The sequence below is a fragment of the Staurois parvus genome, unplaced genomic scaffold, assembly GCF_062004578.1.
Source record: "Staurois parvus isolate SC_StPar_1 unplaced genomic scaffold, SC_StPar_1.0 ptg000839l, whole genome shotgun sequence".
Taxonomy (NCBI): Eukaryota; Metazoa; Chordata; class Amphibia; order Anura; family Ranidae; genus Staurois; species Staurois parvus.
Window position 1 is genome coordinate 2323405 of NW_028318635.1, and position 18772 is coordinate 2342176.

At 47.8% G+C, this 18772-nt stretch overlaps 1 protein-coding gene across 1 annotated transcript in view; it reads right to left on the minus strand.

The window, feature by feature from the left end:
- Positions 1–18772, minus strand: part of LOC149443674 (uncharacterized) — a 627829-nt gene that overhangs the window by 601674 nt on the left and 7383 nt on the right. The window contains 2 exon segments of the mRNA XM_089655378.1: positions 8616–8764; positions 10165–10383. Of these exon segments, the coding sequence (XP_089511504.1) occupies positions 8616–8764; positions 10165–10383 (368 nt within the window).

Genomic DNA, 18772 nt, shown 5'->3' on the forward strand with positions numbered 1-18772 from the left:
TGCTGTCTCCATCGCCACACTCTGCTGCCATGTGCCACTTTCAGGTCTCTTCACACTGCTGGTGTGTTAAATTTTTTGACATAGGGTGCAGGCAGATTACGGGCCTCACATAGCTGCTGCCAGGCCCCTAATCTGCCATGGGCCCCTATATACCGCCTCCTCATGCTGCTGCCAAGTCCAGAGTCTGTCATGGTCCCTGTACGGCCTCCCATTGCTGCTGTCTCCATCGCCACACTCTGCTGCCATGTGCCACTTTCAGGTCTCTTCACACTGCTGGTGTGTTAAATTTTTTGACATAGGGTGCAGGCAGATTACGGGCCTCACATAGCTGCTGCCAGGCCCCTAATCTGCCATGGGCCCCTATATACCGCCTCCTCATGCTGCTGCCAAGTCCATAGTCTGTCATGGTCCCTGTACGGCCTCCCATTGCTGCTGTCTCCATCGCCACACTCTGCTGCCATGTGCCACTTTCAGGTCTCTTCACACTGCTGGTGTGTTAAATTTTTTGACATAGGGTGCAGGCAGATTACGGGCCTCACATAGCTGCTGCCAGGCCCCTAATCTGCCATGGGCCCCTATATACCGCCTCCTCATGCTGCTGCCAAGTCCAGAGTCTGTCATGGTCCCTGTACGGCCTCCCATTGCTGCTGTCTCCATCGCCACACTCTGCTGCCATGTGCCACTTTCAGGTCTCTTCACACTGCTGGTGTGTTAAATTTTTTGACATAGGGTGCAGGCAGATTACGGGCCTCACATAGCTGCTGCCAGGCCCCTAATCTGCCATGGGCCCCTATATACCGCCTCCTCATGCTGCTGCCAAGTCCAGAGTCTGTCATGGTCCCTGTACGGCCTCCCATTGCTGCTGTCTCCATCGCCACACTCTGCCATGTGCCACTTTCAGGTCTCCTCACACACTGCTGGTGTGTAGAATTTTTTGACATAGGGTGCTGGCAGATTACGGGCCTCCCATAGCTGCTGCCAGGCCCCTAATCTGCCATGGGCCCCTATATACCGCCTCCTCATGCTGCTGCCAAGTCCAGAGTCTGTCATGGGTCCCTGTACGGCCTCCCATTGCTGCTGTCTCCATCGCCACACTCTGCCATGTGCCACTTTCAGGTCTCCTCACACTGCTGGTGTGTTGAATTTTTTGACATAGGGTGCTGGCAGATTACGGGCCTCCTATAGCTGCTGCCAGGCCCCTAATCTGCCATGGGCCCCTATATACCGCCTCCTCATGCTGCTGCCAAGTTCAGAGTCTGTCATGGGTCCCTGTACGGCCTCCCATTGCTGCTGTCTCCATCGCCACACTCTGCCATGTGCCACTTTCAGGTCTCCTCACACTGCTGGTGTGTTGAATTTTTTGACATAGGGTGCTGGCAGATTACGGGCCTCCTATAGCTGCTGCCAGGCCCCTAATCTGCCATAAGCCCCTATATACCGCCTCCTCATGCTGCTGCCAAGTCCAGAGTCTGTCATGGGTCCCTGTACGGCCTCCCATTGCTGCTGTCTCCATCGCCACACTCTGCCATGTGCCACTTTCAGGTCTCCTCACACACTGCTGGTGTGTTGAATTTTTTGACATAGGGTGCTGGCAGATTACGGGCCTCCTATAGCTGCTGCCAGGCCCCTAATCTGCCGTAGGCCCCTATATACCGCCTCCTCATGCTGCTGCCAGGTCCAGAGTCTCTCATGGGTCCCTGTACGGCCTCCCATTGCTGCTGTCTCCATCGCCACACTCTGCCATGTGCCACTTTCAGGTCTCCTCACACTGCTGGTGTGTTCCATTTTTTGTCATAGGGTGCTGGCAGATTATGGGCCTCCCATAACTGCTGCCAGGCCCCTAATCTGCCATGGGCCCCTATACCGACTCCTCATGCTGTGACGTTGCAACAAGGTGGAATTCAACCCTACATATGTTAGACCGCCTTTACGAACAGCAAAAGGCCATCACAGATTTCCTGATGTTAAAAGCAGATAAAGGTACTCCCTGTGTAACTTAGATGTCAGCCATTGGCAGCTCATGCGTGACACCTGCGCTTGCTCAGGCCCTTTGAGGAGGCCACGCTATTCGTGAGTCGGCAGGACTATGGGATGAACGACGTCATTCCTCTGTTGCACGTCCTGGAACAAATGCTGTTAACAATGGCTGGTCAGGGTGCGGTAGACGTGGCGCACAGATCTCAACGCCACATGGCCCCTGTGGGGGCAGGACTGGAAGAAGAGGAGGAGGTAGAGGAGGACATTGGTGCTCAGGAATTATTGAGTGAAATGGGTGGTTTTTCCACTCAGCGGACAGGAGTGGAGGAGCAGGAGCATCTGGTAGAGGAGGAGGAAGAGGAGACAGAGGACCTAGACGCACCGTGGCAGTATGCTGTGGAGATGGAGGCAGGGAGTCCCTCGCATTCCTTGGCACAAATGGCCCATAGCATGCTCGGTTGCTTGCGTAGCGACAGCCGAATAATAACCATCAGACAGAGGGATGACTTTTGGCTGTCCACCTTGTTGGACCCTCGCTACCGTTCAAAAATGGTGGCCTTTTTCACACCTGCTGAGAGGGAGGCCAAAATAACGTACTATAAAAAACACCTATGTAGTCAGCTGGTCTCTGCCTGTCTGCGCCAACGTCCATCCTCAGACACTGTGGGCCCTGTGCGCTCGTGTTCCGCTGCCATGGCAGCAGGGGAGGGGTGGGGTGGTAGGAGCAGTGGCAGCTCCACCAGCAGCGGCTGCCTCAGTCTGCAGTCGATGATGAGTAGCTTTCTTCACCAGCGCAGTGAGGAAACTACTAACCAGCCGCAGCAGCAGCAGCAGCATCAGGTGGACCTGGAGCAGGACCTCAAACAACAGGCTTAGGCCTACTTGGACAGCACCCTGCCAACCGAGGTAGACAATCCCCTTGACTACTGGGCAACGAAACTTGACCTTTGGCCCCAACTAGCTGAATTTGCCCTTGAAAGGCTGTCATGCCCGGCCAGTAGCGTGGCATCGGAGCGCGTGTTTAGTGCGGCAGGAGGTATTGCAACTCCGCGGAGGACACGACTGTCCACCCAAAGTGTGGAGAGACTCACGTTTGTGAAAATGAATCAGGCGTGGATTAGTCTGGATTTCAAACCACCAGTTCCTGACACAACTGACTAAATCCGCCATGAATCATGCCCCAAACATGTGCCACTTTCAGGTCTCCTCACACTGCTGGTGTGTTCCATTTTTTGTCATAGGGTGCTGGCAGATTACGGGCCTCCCATAGCTGCTGCCAGGCCCCTAATCTGCCATGGGCCCCTATACCGCCTCCTCATGCTGCTGCCAAGTCCAGAGTCTCTCATGGGTCCCTGTACGGCCTCCCATTGCTGCTGCCTCCATCGCCACACTCTGCCATGTGCCACTTTCAGGTCTCCTCACACTGCTGGTGTGTTCCATTTTTTGTCATAGGGTGCTGGCAGATTACGGGCCTCCCATAGCTGCTGCCAGGCCCCTAATCTGCCATGGGCCCCTATACCGCCTCCTCATGCTGCTGCCAGGTCCAGAGTCTCTCATGGGTCCCTGTACGGCCTCCCATTGCTGCTGTCTCCATCGCCACACTCTGCCATGTGCCACTTTCAGGTCTCCTCACACTGCTGGTGGGTTCCATTTTTTGTCATAGGGTGCTGGCAGATTACGGGCCTCCCATAGCTGCTGCCAGGCCCGTAATCTGCCATGGGCCCCCGTACCGACTCCTCATGCTGCTGCCAGGCCCGTAATCTGTCATGGGCCACTGTTGTCGCTTGTTGGCATATTCCGCTCGTTCAGATGCTCCTTCTCCTGCTACTCCTCTTCACGGATTCCGTCAGCAGTCTTTCTTGGAATCCGTTTCCAAGAGACAACAGTTTGCGAGCACGCACCCGACGGTGCAGAAGCTGAACGTCCTCCTGTCCAAGTTGCTGCTGCCAGGCTCGTAATCTGTCATGCGCCCCTGTACCGCCTCCTCATGCTGCTGCCAGGTCCAGAGTGTGTCATGGGCCCCCGTACCGACTCCTCATGCTGCTGCCAGGCCCGTAATCTGTCATGGGCCCCTGTACCGCCTCCCCATGCTGCTGCCAGGTCCAGAGTGTGTCATGGGTCCCTGTACGGCCTCCCATTGCTGCTGCCAGGCCCGTAATCTGCCATGGGCCCCTGTACCGACTCCTCATGCTGCTGCCAGGCCCGTAATCTGTCATGGGCCCCTGTACCGCCTCCTCATGCTGCTGCCAGGTCCAGAGTGTGTCATGGGTCCCTGTACGGCCTCCCATTGCTGCTGTCTCTATCGCCACACTCTGCCATGTGCCACTTTCAGGTCTCCTCACACTGCTGGTGGTTTCCATTTTTGTCATAGGGTGCTGTATGGCCTCCCATTGCTGCTGCCTCCACCGCCACACTGTGGCTCCACACTCTGGTTTTGGCCCCGTGACTGCCCAAATGAGTGAAGTGTGCGGTGATTCTAAGATCGACGGCACTCATCTGCATGTCATACTGACTGACAGTATTATTTCTCTTCCCCAGCAGACTCCAAGGGCATTTAAATTAAAGGTACAGTGTTCTGCACTAATATTAAGTCTCTCTGAAGCCTAGAAACACCCTTTTTTAAGTTAAATTCACAGCGAATTTATTCGACTCGAATCGAATATTGTCCACGAATTCGCCGAATCAGTCGAATCGAATTTTTCATTTCTTCGCTCATCTCTAGAAATTATCTATCATGAAATAATAAAAAAAAAACATTTGAATGATTATCACATGTAACACAAGAGAAAACCCTAGTTGTAGGAATTTCATGACAATTGATCATTGTCTCTTATTATCAGAAGACTATAGCTGGGTACACACAGAGTTTTTCTTTCGTTCAACCCTTTGGGCTGAATGAAAAAAACTGAAAGATCGCCATATCAGCAAAAGCAATGATGGTGCGGTGATCTCCCATGCTGTGAATTTGTATTCTGACAGGGGTACTCCACCCCGCCAGAATACAGTGATCAGGGCTCACAGCTATTGGCTGCAAGCAATGATTGGATGCTGGTTTTCCAGCATGTGCCTTCAATAAAAGCCTTCTGGCTTCTGTTAGACAGCTTTAACTTTGACTGCTGAAGTGGACAATTTTGGGCCAATGTGTACCCAGCTTAAGGGGCCATTTTCAAATGAAGAACTGTTACCTGTTAAACCAGCCATACATGAATCAATATTTGGCAGGTTCAGCAGGGACCTGCTGAATTACATTCCCTGTATGGGAACCCTGGTAGTACACAAGTTGATCTATCGTTCGACTTGTGTACAACCAGCCTGCTGGGTTTTTTTCCAAATGATCAGTGCCGCCAGCTATAACCGGCAGCACTGATTATTGTATTCTGACAGCAGGGAAGCAGAACAGAATAGCACAACGTCTTATCGTCTAACCTTCTGGCTGAGCAAAAAAAATATGAATGTTTGGGCTGCCTTAGACAATGTAGCATTGCTCCACATCACAGCATTTTATATCTTAGTGTGGAGCCTGCTTTACACTGCAGACAGAACTCTCATGACTACAGTAAGGCTAGGAACAGTTACTTATCTTTATATGTATGCATTTTTTAAATTGGTCTCTACTGCATGAAATTGCTGAAAGGATAAACTTTTGAAAAGTAGAATTGTTTGTGAATGCTATGATATTGTGATTTCCAAAGTGTAGGGTTAGAACACTGATGTGATGTGTACAAACAGTTAATAGAAAAGGCAAAAGACCAACAATGGGGGAGATAAGGGAGGTGGTGCAGGTTGGAAAAAAAAAAGCTGTGCATGTTTACCCAGCTTAAAGTCTCACTAAACTTAGGACCCTGCATTTGCTATATCTGGTCTCCCACAATACAGAGAACATGGAATTCCATATATTTTAGTAAATACAAGCTGCTAAATACCTTTTCTCCTCAGCAGTTAGAGCAGTCTTGTGACTTCTATCAGTGTTCTGCAGAGCACTGATTAAAGCTTGTAAGAGGAGTTTTCTTTCTGCTCTAGGATGATGCAAACCCCCTGACCTCTGTCTGGACAGTGCTGATTGGCCCTGTGCTGACTACATGCACTCTCCCAAGAAAAAAAAAACCTCTCTAGCAATACACACCAAACTGAGCATGTACAGAGTGTCTTCACACCATATGTCTTATCAGGAGATAAGAAGGGTGCAGTAGAAGAAGGGGAGGATCAGAGAAGTCAGGATCAAACAGCCTTTTTACACAATGTAGAGGATTAATCCTTTAGGCTCCACAGTGAGTATAACAAGCATGCTTTACTGCATATAAAGACTGATTTTACTGTTGTGGGTTTAGTAACTCTTTAAGAGTGCTAGGGATACCATAAATAAAATAAAATAATGAGTGTGGACCATAAATGCACACAGTTTGGAGCCATGGCGACCATATGGAAAGACCTGGAGCAACAAGCAAGAGTTGGTATGTAATCTTTGCATAAAAATAAATAGGTGTCGAGACAAACTGTCTGTTACTGTGTAATGATGCAGGTAGGAACAGGGATAGAGCCTGTTTCAGCAGTGAAAGGGTCCTTAAACAGGTGTGAGACAGATTGGATACAGGTGGTTTTTACCCACTAAAGAAAGTAGTCTCCATTAAGGCTGGCCATACATTATACAATTATCTGGAGATTTTTGGTTTAGATTTACTAAAAACCATATAATAGGAGGACAAACCTAAACAACACTTTCAGTTGTATCCAATTAGGCAGGCCCTTGCTCTACACAGTTGAAGGTAAATCTAAAGGAAATTGGGCAGAAAATTGGAAGATAATTGTATAATGTATGGCCAGCCTTAGTCTGGTGAAGACAGAGTGCTGCAGTCCTGTCCATGGTGGGACAGGCAGAGGCCCCAAACCAAAGGATGCAGGGCAGCTAGAACTGAAAAAAGACCAGGAGGCTAATATGCTGAATAACTCAATGCAAGGGTATAACCCTTGTATGTTTCTGCGGAATAAAATTGGGCAAAGAATGCTAAAATGTATTCTGCTGAGTACACTGAGTTCCTGAAAAACTTTTTACTTGGAGCAAATCCTTACAGTGCATATCAGGGGTGTCAAACCTTTTGACTTTCCTGGGCCACATTAGAAGAAGAGGAATTGTCTTGGGTCACACATAAAATACACTAACAATAAGGATAGCTGATGAGCAGAAAACGTGAGTTAACGATCACTGATGTAGATAATGTATGTACATATCTGAGTAATAACTATTCATTTTATTAGTAATATTTTTCATTATAAAAGTAAAAGACGGCAACATAAAACAAATGCAAAATTTGACACTGTTTTTAACACACGAACACATCAGTATCTGGTTCGATGGGTGTAGTAGCAATTCCCAATTAATTCTCAAGGTGCTTATCAGATATTTTGGCTCTAATTTTGCCCTTCATGTGCTTCATCCTTGAAAGTAGTTGCTTACAAATATAGGTCCTGCCGAAAACTGTTGAATTGAATAAAGTGTGACTTTGAAGAATGGGGTGTTTTTCTTTGGGAAGATAAAACTTAGAAAAGTCCAGTAAAGAGACAGTGTCAAATTTTTGTTCAGCTGCATGTGTTCGCTAAGTGTAAATGCATTTTTACAAAAAAAATTTTTTAAAAAATCAACATTTTTTAAGTAATACAGCCATATATGGGTCGAATTCCGAATGAACTTTCTTTTAAAAATCATAACTAAGAATTTTCATTCGAATTCCATACCATTTTCGTGCGGCCTTCGAATTTGAGTGGTTGAGCATGTTGGAAATTTTTGCAAAAACAAACAAATTTCTAATCAATGATGGGAGAATCTTGTGAGAATTATAATCAAAAAAGAAATGAGCATGAGCTCTGACCTGGAAAGAAAAGGCGATTCCCAGCCATAAAAAATCCTTTTCTGTAGCAACATGAGGTGAAATTGAAGGCTTGGTTGGTCAAATTTCAAAATCAATGGTGGCACCATCAGATTACAAAATGCGCTAAATTTCCGATTTCTAAAGAAAATTTGTTCAGAATTTCACTCATGTATGGCCTGCATACATTTACAATTTTGTGTTGGGCCACATTCATACCTGTCTTGGACCACATGCGGCCTGTGGGCGACAGGTTGGATACCCTTGGTCCAACAGGATCACTAAATACTATATGCCAAATTATATATTTATTAAACTAAACAATTAAAGCTTTTTTGCAAATGTTAATTTTTAGAAAGTGTTAGGTTAGATCTTTTTAGAATAGATGATATAAATGGCAGAAAGTTTTTTTTATTAACATAATATATTGTACTTCTGAACTATTTTCATTGTAAGCAAGGTTTCAAGGTTATTTATGGTGTTCCTTAATTGGCTAAAGTTAGGCAAACATTGCTATAATAAAAATAATAATCTCTTTTGTCTAATAAATATATCTATTAAATAGGAAAATGCACAGAAACAGAATGCTAGTCTTTTTTTAAAAAACAGTTATAAAACATCAAAACAGAAATACAAATGAAAAATAATTTATATTTAAAGTAATTGATATGATGACATATTGAAAGAATAACTTACATTTACATCTAAAATTTGTTTTAATTTTAAATGTAATAAAGAACATCCAGTTACCTGAAACTGTTATAAAAGTGTACTCACCTGGAGTGCTTCCAAACAAAAAACAAATGGTGGAGCATTTGAAAAAAGCATTTCTGCTTCTCTGAATGGAGCCTGGCAGATTTTAGTTGATCATAAAACTTAACCAATGATTTTAAAAACATCAAGTTTTCTTTTGCTTGATGCCGTTCCTAATAATAAAGAATATATTTGTAATTACAAATTGATAGCTGTAGATTGATCTATATGTAAAAATGTATATTGTATTTACATTATATGTGTACAGAATTCAACCTCCCTAAAATGAACATGAATTCTTTCTAAGGACAGCCTTACACTATGTGATAATCACAGTCAAGGAGTCTATCTTAAGCAATATGTTTGCTTCCAGCAATTTGTGATCGCCAATGATTGCATGAATGCACTATAATGGGGTTTGTTTCATTCTGGAAATCAAGATTCTGAGCAAATGATTCAGTCACCTCCTGTACATCGGTAGTCCAAATCACAGCTGTTTGTAAAGATTACATTCTAAACAGTGGGTTGTTATATATATTTTGGTACTTGGCCAAATGATAACCTCGCTTCCAATACCACCTCTATGTTGACAACACCCAGATCTATCTTTCTACTTCACTGCTCACCCCCTCAATCTCCTCACGTATCACAAATCTACTGAGCGACATACCAGTATGGATGTCACACCACTTCCTAAAACTCACTCTTTCTTAAACTGAGCTTGTAATATTTCCTCCTCCCTGATCCCCCAGTCATGATTTTACCATTAAGATCAACAGCACAACCATTGGTCCCTCTGCACAGGTCAGGGTGCTAGGTGTAATCCTAGACTCTAACATCTTCTTTGGGCCCCACAGCCAATCACTGGCTAAATCCTGCAGCCTTAACATTTCCAGAATTCCTTCCTGACTAACGACACCAGAAAACATCTTATCCACGCCTTGGTTATATCCCACCTTGATTACTGCAACTCCCTCCTCACTGGTCTACCTTTCCACGGGCTATCCCCCCTTCAGTCTATTATGAATGCTGCTAGACTTAGACACCTTACCAACCAATGTATGACTTCTGCCCCTCTGCTAATCCCTTTAATGGTTTCCACTAGCCCAAAGTATACATTTCAAAATACTAACCACAACATACAAAGCCATCCACAACATAGCCCCCAGCTACATCACTGACCTCATCTGCATATATCGTCCAAATCGTCCGCTCCACTCCTCCCAAGACATCTTGCTCTATACAGAAGGAATAGGAGGGACCTACTCATGGCGCTTACAATCTAAAGGAGGGGGAAGGTGGTACAAAAGGTGATAGTTGTGGTGGATGATCTGGTGGAGGTGATTCTAGTAAAGTTCTTAGGTGGAGGTGGGGTGGGCTTCCCAGAATAAGTGAGATTTCAAAGATCACCTAAAGGAGGACTGAATTGTAATTGTATTGTCCCTCTTTATATTGTATTTGCTGCGTAAGCTATTGGCGCTATATAAATCCTGTATAATAATAATACTTTTTGGTTCATAGTACTCAAATCAGCACATACAGTATGACACAAAGATTCTTTTCTTAGTCTCACCCTTTGTACATCATTTGTCACTGCAGAAATTGAATTGCCATACATGCTTTTAGCCTGCTCCAGATGGTAGACAATCTCTCTGGCTTCAGTTGAATTTAACTGCAGGCTGATAGATTCCAGATTGTGAATGTGCACTTCCCACATCTCTTTTTCCTGATAAATTCCTGCCATTACACCCTTGGCTTTAATCTCAGCAAGAGGTTCATGTTTGAGTACAACCTGTAGAGAAAGATTATATGAGTGAATAAAAGAATAACAAAGGAATAAAAGGAATAATGACTTGAAATAAATCTGTGCTTTGCCCCACCAGATGCTTATACTTAAGTCCCCTTCACACTCCTGCAGCTCCATTTTCCCTCTAAGATCAAAGAGAGTTAGCACTAGGTATACTCCTAATTGTGACTTGGAGCTTACACAAGCAGTGTACCTGAGTGGTCAAGTAACAGCACTGCCACCTTGGATCAATGGCAGTAAGACAAATGTTCTCAATACCCAGCAGTACTGGACATGGTGAGGTATCTGGTAGGATCACATTAAAGTGAACCTGTTGCTTTGTCCTCTATAAAACAATTGCACAATACCTTTTATTTATTATTTTTTAGAGGGTTTAATTTTTTACACTCCATTCACTAAACGTTACTTTTTTCATATAGGGCAGGGGTGTCAAACTGGTGTCCCTCCAGCTGTTGCAGAACTACAAGTCCCATCATATAAGTCAATGGTTAAGCACAATACCCACTAAACTCATCCTAATCTTACCCCCAAGATAAGTCAGCAAAATTATGTACTTTCACCCCTGAAAGTAAAGAGATATTCTTATAGCAATACAATGCAGACTTTCTTTCAACAGAAAAATAAATATAGAAAAATAAAGACTAAATAACAACAAAATAAATCAATCAAAAAAAGTCCCAAAAGTTAATCACAATTCGAATATCTCGAATAGAGATCTACAGTCAGGTCCATAAATATTGGGACATCGACACAATTCTAACATTTTTGGCTTTATACACCACCACAATGGATTTGAAATGAAATGAACAAGATGTGCTTTAACTGCAGACAGTCAGCTTTAATTTGAGGGTATTTACATCCAAATCAGATGAACGGTGTAGGAATTACAACAGATTGCATATGTGCCTCCCACTTGTTAAGGGACCAAAAGTAATGGGACAATTGGCATCTCAGCTGTTCCATAGCCAGGTGTGTTTTATTCCATCATTAACCCAATTACAATGAGCAGATAAAAGGTCCAGAGTTCATTTCAAGTGTGCTATTTGCATTTGGAATCTGTTGCTGTCAACTCTCAAGATGAGATCCAAAGTGAAGCAAGCCATCATTAGGCTGAAAAAACAAAACAACCCCATCAGAGAGATAGCAAAAACATTAGGCGTGGCCAAAACAACTGTTTGGAACATTCTTAAAAAGAATGTGATATGGGCCTTGGTGTATGTTTCCCATGAGCCCCTGTACCTAGTATCCTGTGTTCCTGCCTCGATGCTGACCCTGCTTGATCCTGACCTCTGCTGACCGTCTCCTGTTGAACCCCTGGCTTGCCTGACCATCCTTCTGCCTGATCCTCTGTACCGTGCTGCCCGCTACCTGCTGAACCTGGCTTGTGACCCCGACCATTCTCTGCTTGCTCCTCCTGTACCACGCTGCCCGCACGATACCGACCCAGCCTGTCTTGACTACGCTTACTTCACCCGACGATCCATCCATCCTGCACGGATCACCTCTAGTAAGTCTGCCTGCCTCTTCCCATCAGACTCTGTTCCTGCACTCCCCTGCCAGTACTCGCTACCACAGCCGGACGCACTCAGGGGTCACAACCTGGTTCCAGTCTGCACCAAGTCCATCCCCACCATCAGGGGCCCTGGTGAATAGCAGGCTGGGACTTAGACCCCGCTCCCTGAGGAAATCCGTGCTGTGGGCTCGGCCTGCCTGACCACTCCACCTCTCCAGCCCTGACTGCACTGGTACTTATTCGTTTAAGGCTTATTGCACCTGGTTGTACATATTTATGTATGTGTTGAGTTTGATTGTTTGCACTGCGTTTATTTTTGTGTTGTCTTTAATAAATTATATTGTGTTACACGCTATACTTGAAGTCTGTGTTTCCCTATGTCGATCCACACACCTCTGGTCATACCTGGAGCCCTGACATTACACCAAGGCCATTCCTGACCAGAAGTGGCTGCACAGGGAAGCCATCTTGGCTTGTTGTGAAGGATGCATCCTGATGAGGTAGTGTATTTGTCTCTGCTGGTCTTTGATGACAGAGATTATGCTTATCAGACTCTGAAGGAGTATACCAGGAATCAACTGCTAGAATGTATACGGGTCACTCATGTTCTAGTAGATCAGGGCACAGAGTTCTCTGAGGTGCAACCTTTGATTCAGGTTTGTGTAGAGTTGGCTTCATCTGGTACCCCTGAAAGCAGGAATGACTTTTTGCCGCCATTTAGTGCCGACCAGGTAGAGTCCCTGGTGTGGTTATTGGAGGATGATGTGGATTACTTCTTGGAGCGTTATTCTGCATGTTCACAACAGGTGCTAAGAGATTGTATAAACGCAGTACAGTCTTTGACCAGACAGGCTTTGTGTAAGCTGAGCTTTGTTCAGCCAGTACTGCAGATATGGTCAGAGTTGTTACACCCAACCTCAGTCAGCTTGCAACAAACCAGTCCTGCTTCTCATCATTTCTCTGCTCAAAGGTCTCTTCCTACACTCCCGACAGCACCCCCAGTGACAGCCCAGCATACCCTACTACCTACCACTTGTCCGTACCCTTCTCCCACTTGCTGCACCTATCCTGCCTTTAACCCTGTAAAGAAGTCCTCTGTAGCAACTGCTCCTTCTTTTGTTCCATCCCCCAGCTCTTCTCTGCCTACAGCTGCTCCATCTGTTTACCAACCTGCACTTACTTACAGTGCTCCAGTAACTAAAACCAGGAAAAGGCGAAAATTCTTTCCAACCAGTACCATTCTGCCAGTATCCAAATCGGTCAGTCTGCTGTCTGAGAACCCGCCTTCCATGGTTCAGCCTGATACCCTGATGCCTGATGACCCAGTGTACGCTACCCAGCCTGATGGTTCTGCCCGGCCTGATGGTTCTACCCAGCCTGATGGTTCTACCCAGCCTGATGGCTCTACCCAGCCTGATGTTCCTACCCGGCCTGATGATCCTATCATGCCAGATGACTCGGTGCCCGCTGTCGAGCCAGAGGACCTGATGCCAGATGACTTGGTGCCCGCTATCCTGCCAGATGACCTGGTGCCCGCTGTTGTGCCAGACAATCTGATGCCTGATGACCTGTTGCCCGCTGTCCTGCCAGATGACCTGTTGCCCACTGTCAAGCCAGACGATCCGATGTCTGATGACCCGATGCCTGCTGTCGAGCCAGACAATCTAATGCCTGATGACCCGGTGCCCTTTGTCGAACCAGATGACCCGGTACCCGCTGTCAAGCCAGATGACCTGATGCCAGATGACCCAATGCCCGCTGTTGAGCCAGATGACCTGATGCCTGATGACCCGATGCCTGCTGTCGAGCCAGATGACCTGATGCCTGATGACCCGATGCCTGCTGTCGAGCCTGATGCCTGATGACCCGATGCCTGATGACCCGGTGCCCGCTGTCGTGCCTGGGGACCCGATGCCCGCTGTCGAGCCAGATGACCCGGTGCCCGCTGTCGAGCCAGATGATCCAATGCCTGATGACCCGGTGCCCGCTGTCATGCCAGTTGACTCGGAGCCCGCTGTCGTTCCTGGTGACTCGGTGCCCGCTGTCGTGCCAGATGACTCGGTGCCTGCTGTCGTGCCAGATGACTCGGTGCCCGCTGTCGAGCTTGGTGACCCAGTGCCCGCGGTTCTGCCAGATGACTCGGTACCCGCTGTCTTCCCAGATGACTCGGTGCCCGCTGATGAGCTTGGTGACCCGGTGCCTGTGGTTCTGCTACATGGCTCAGGGCCCGCAGTCATGCCAGATGACTCGGTGCCCGATGTCTTGCCAGGTGACTTGGTGCCCGATGTCTTGCCAGATGACTTGGTGCTCGCTGTCTTGCCAGATGACTCGGTGCCCACGGTCTTGCCAGGTGACTCAGTGCCCACGGTCTTGCCAGATGACTCGGTGGCCACGGTCTTGCCAGATGGCTCGGTGCCCACAGTCTTGCCAGATGACTCAGTGCCCATGGTCTTGCCAGATGACTCGGTGCCCGCTCTCTTACCAGATGACTCGGTACCCGCTGTTGTGCCAGATGACTCGGTGCCCGCTGTTGAGCTTGGTGACCCATTGCCCGTGGTTCTGCTAGATGGCTCGGGGCCCGCAGTCGTGCCAGATGACTCGGTGCCCGCTATCTTGCCAGATGACTCGGTGCCCGCGGTCTTGCCAGATGACTCGGTGCCCACGGTCTTGCCAGATGACTCGGTGCCCGCTGTCATGCCAGATGACTCGATGCCTGCTGTCTTGCCAGATGACTCGGAGCCCACTGTCTTGCCAGATGACTCGGTGCCCGCTGTCGAGCTTGGTGACCCGGTGCCCGCTGTCGTGCCAGATGACTCCGAGCCCGCTGTCGTGCCAGATGACTCAGAGCCCGCTGTCGTGCCAGATGACTCAGTGCCCGCGGTTCTGCCAGATGACTCGGAGCCCGCTGTCGTGCCAGATGACTCGGTGCCTGCTGTCGAGCTTGGTGACCCGGTGCCCGCGGTTCTGCCAGATGACTCGGAGCTCGCTGTCTTGCCAGATGACTCGGTGCCCGCTGTCTAGCTTGGTGACCCAGTGCCCGCGGTTCTGCCAGATGACTCAGAGCCCACTGTCATGCCAGATGACTTGGTGCCCACTGTCGAGCTTGGTGACACGGTGCCCGCGGTTCTGCCAGATGACTCGGAGCCCGCTGTCTTGCCAGATGACTCAGTGCCCGCTGTCGTGCCAGATGACTCGGTGCCCGCTGTCGTGCCAGATGACTCGGTGCCCGCTGTCGTGCCAGATGACTCAGTGCTCGCTGTCGAGCTTGGTGACCCAGTGCCCGTGGTTCTGCCAGATTACTCGGAGCCCGCTGTCGTGCCAGATGACTCGGTGCCCGCGGTTCTGCCAGATGACTCAGTGCCCACTGTCGTGCCAGATGACTCGGTGCCCGCTGTCGTGCCAGATGACTCGGTGCCCGCTGACGTGCCTCCGTCCGCTGCCCAACCTGACGTGCCTCCGTCCGCTGCCCAGCCTGACGTTCCTCCGTCTGCTGCCCAGCCTGACGTGCCTCCGCCCGCTGCCCAGCTAAACTGGCCAATAACTGATTCCCAGCCTGCTCCTGGAAATCCTGTGTCCAACGACCTGCCTTCCTGGGTTCCCCTACATAAAGAGAAGTCTGCTAGCAGGAAACCCAGCCAGCCGGTTGACCCCGGCAGTAGGATATTCAGCCAGTTACCTGACCCAGGCGGTGGAACATTTTGCCCACTAAGGACTGTTTGGAGCGTCCTGAGGCCGCTCCTTGAGGCGGAGGGTACTGTCAGGAATGGACTCAGCACTGGTGGTGGGACTCACCTGCCGTGTGGGCTGCAGTACCAGGGCTGACCAGCGGGTGCTCTCAGCAGCCAGAAGCTCACTCCTGTAGTCAGCCAACACCTGGGCTGATTGCAGGAGGTGTATTTAAGGAATGACCAGGCCTGTGATATGGGCCTTGGTGTATGTTTCCCATGAGCCCCTGTACCTGGTATCCTGTGTTCCTGCCTCGTTGCTGACCCTGCTTGATCCTGACCTCTGCTGACCGTCTCCTGTTGAACCCCTGGCTTGCCTGACCATCCTTCTGCCTGATCCTCGGTACCGCGCTGCCCGCTACCTGCTGAACCTGGCTTGTGACCCCGACCATTCTCTGCTTGCTCCTCCTGTACCACGCTGCCCGCACGATACTGACCCAGCCTGTCTGACTACGCTTACTTCACCCGACGATCCATCCATCCTGCACGGATCACCTCTAGTAAGTCTGCCTGCCTCTTCCCATCAGACTCCGTTCCTGCACTCCCCTGCCAGTACTCACTACCACAGCCGGACGCCCTCAGGGGTCGCGACCTGGTTCCAGTCTGCACCAAGTCCATCCCCACCATCAGGGGCCCTGGCGAATAGCAGGCTGGGACTTAGACCCTGCGCCCTGAGGAAATCCGTGCTGTGGGCTCGGCCTGCCTGACCGCTCCACCTCTCCAGCCCTGACTGCACTGGTACCTATTCGTTTAAGGTTTATTGCACCTGGTTGTACATATTTATGTATGTGTTGAGTTTGATTGTTTGCACTGCATTTATGTTTGTGTTGTCTTTAATAAATTATATTGTGTTACACGCTATACCTGAAGTCTGTGTTTCCTTGTGTCGGTCCACACACCTCTGGTCATACCTGGAGCCCTGACAGATGGGAAGAGAAAAGTATGGAGAAGGAAAGGAACTGCTCATTATCCTAAGCATACCACCTCATCAGTGAAGCATGGTGGTGGTAGTGTCATGGCGTGGGCATGTATGGCTGCCAATGGAACTGGTTCTCTTGTATTTATTGATGATGTGACTGCTGACAAAAGCAGCAGGATGAATTCTGAAGTGTTTATTATACAGTTGCAAGAAAAAGTATGTGAACCCCTTGGGATTACGTGGAGTTTTGCATGAATTGGGCATAAAATGTGCTCTGAACGTCATCTAAGTCACAACAATAGAAGAACACAGTCTGCTGAACATAATACTACACAAACATTAGATGTTGCCATGGTTTAATTGCACATAACATGTAAACATTCACAGTGCAGAGAGGAAAAAGTATGTGAACCTTTGGAATTAATAACTGGTTGACCCTCCTTTGGCAGCAATAACCTCAACCAAACGTTTCCTGTAGTTGCAGATCAGACCTGCACAACGATCTGGAGTAATTTTGGACCACTCCTCTTCACAAAACTGTTTCAGTGTAGCAATATTCTTGGGATGTCTGGTGTGAATCGCTCTCTTAAGGTCATGCCACAGCATTTCAATCGGGTTGAGGTCAGGACTCTGACTGGGCCACTCCAGAAGGCGTATTCTGTGCAGTTGCAGCCATTGTTTTGTTGAATTACTTGTATGCTTTGGGTCATTGTCCTGTTGCATCACCCATCCTCTGCGGAGCTTCAGTTGGCGGACAGATCGTCGTACGTTTTCCTGCAAAATGTCTTGATAAACTCTGGAATTCATTTTCCCATCAATGACAACAATCCATCCAGGCCCTGAGGCAGCAAAGCAGCCCCAAACCATGATGCTCCCTCTGCCATGTTTTACAGTGGGGATGAGGTTTTGATGTTGGTGTGCTGTGCCTTTTTTTCTCTACACATAGTGTTGTGTGTTCTTCCCAAACAACTCAATCTTGGTTCCATCTGTCCACAGTATATTTTGCCAGTAGTGCTGTGGAACATCCAGGTGCTCTTTTGCAAACTTCAAACGTGCTGCAATATTCTTTTTGGACAGCAATGGCTTCCTCCGTGGTGTCCTCCCATGTACTCCATTCTTGTTTAATGTTTTCCTTATTGTAGATGTGTCAAAAAAATGTTAGCATGTGCCAGAGATTTCTGTAGGTCTTTAGCTGACACTCTGGGATTCTTCTTTACCTCATGCAGCATTCTGCGCTGTGCTCTTGCAGTCATTTTTACAGGACGACCATGCCTAGGGAGAGTAGCAACAGTGCTAAACTTTCTCCATTTGTAGACAGTCTGTCTTACCGTGGACACATGAACATCAAGGCTTTTGGAGATACTTTTGTAACCCTTTCCAGCTTCATGCAAGTCAACAATTCTTGATCGTAGGTCTTCTGAGAGTTCTTTTCTGTGAGGCATGGTTCACATCAGACAGTGCTTCTTGAAACCAGTAAACCCAAAACAGGTGTGTGTTTTTTAAGGGCAGGACAGCTGTCAGCAACACATCCAATATCATCACACTGATTGGAGTCAAGGTTGGCTCACTCCTGGCTCCAATTAGCTCTGGGAGAAGTCATTAAGCTAGGGCCTCACATACTTTTTCCTCCCTGCACTGTGAATGTTTACATGTTATGTGCAATTAAACCATGGCAACATCTAATGTTTGTGTAGTATTATGTTCAGCACACTGTGTTCTTCTATTGTTGTGACTTAGATGACCTTCAGAGCACATTTTATGCCCAATTCATGCAAAACTCCACGTAATCCCAAGGGGTTCACATACTTTTTCTTGCAACTGTATATTATCTGCTCATATTCAGCCAAATGCTTCAGAACTCATTGGACGCCGCTTCACAGTGCAGATGGACAATGACCCAAAGCATACTGCAAAAGCAACAAAAGAGTTTTTAAGGGAAAGAAGTGGAATGTTATGCAATGGCCAAGTCAATCACCTGACCTGAATCCGATTGAGCATGCATTTCACTTGCTGCAGACAAACTGAAGGGAAAATGCCCCAAGAACAAGCAGGAACTGAAGACAGTTGCAGTAGAGGCCTGGCAGAGCATCACCAGGTATGAAACCCAGCGTCTGGTGATGTCTATGTGTTCCAGACTTCAGGCTGTAATTGACTGCAAAGGATTTCAACCAAGTATTAAAAAGTGAAAGTTTGATTTATGATTATCATTCTGTCCCA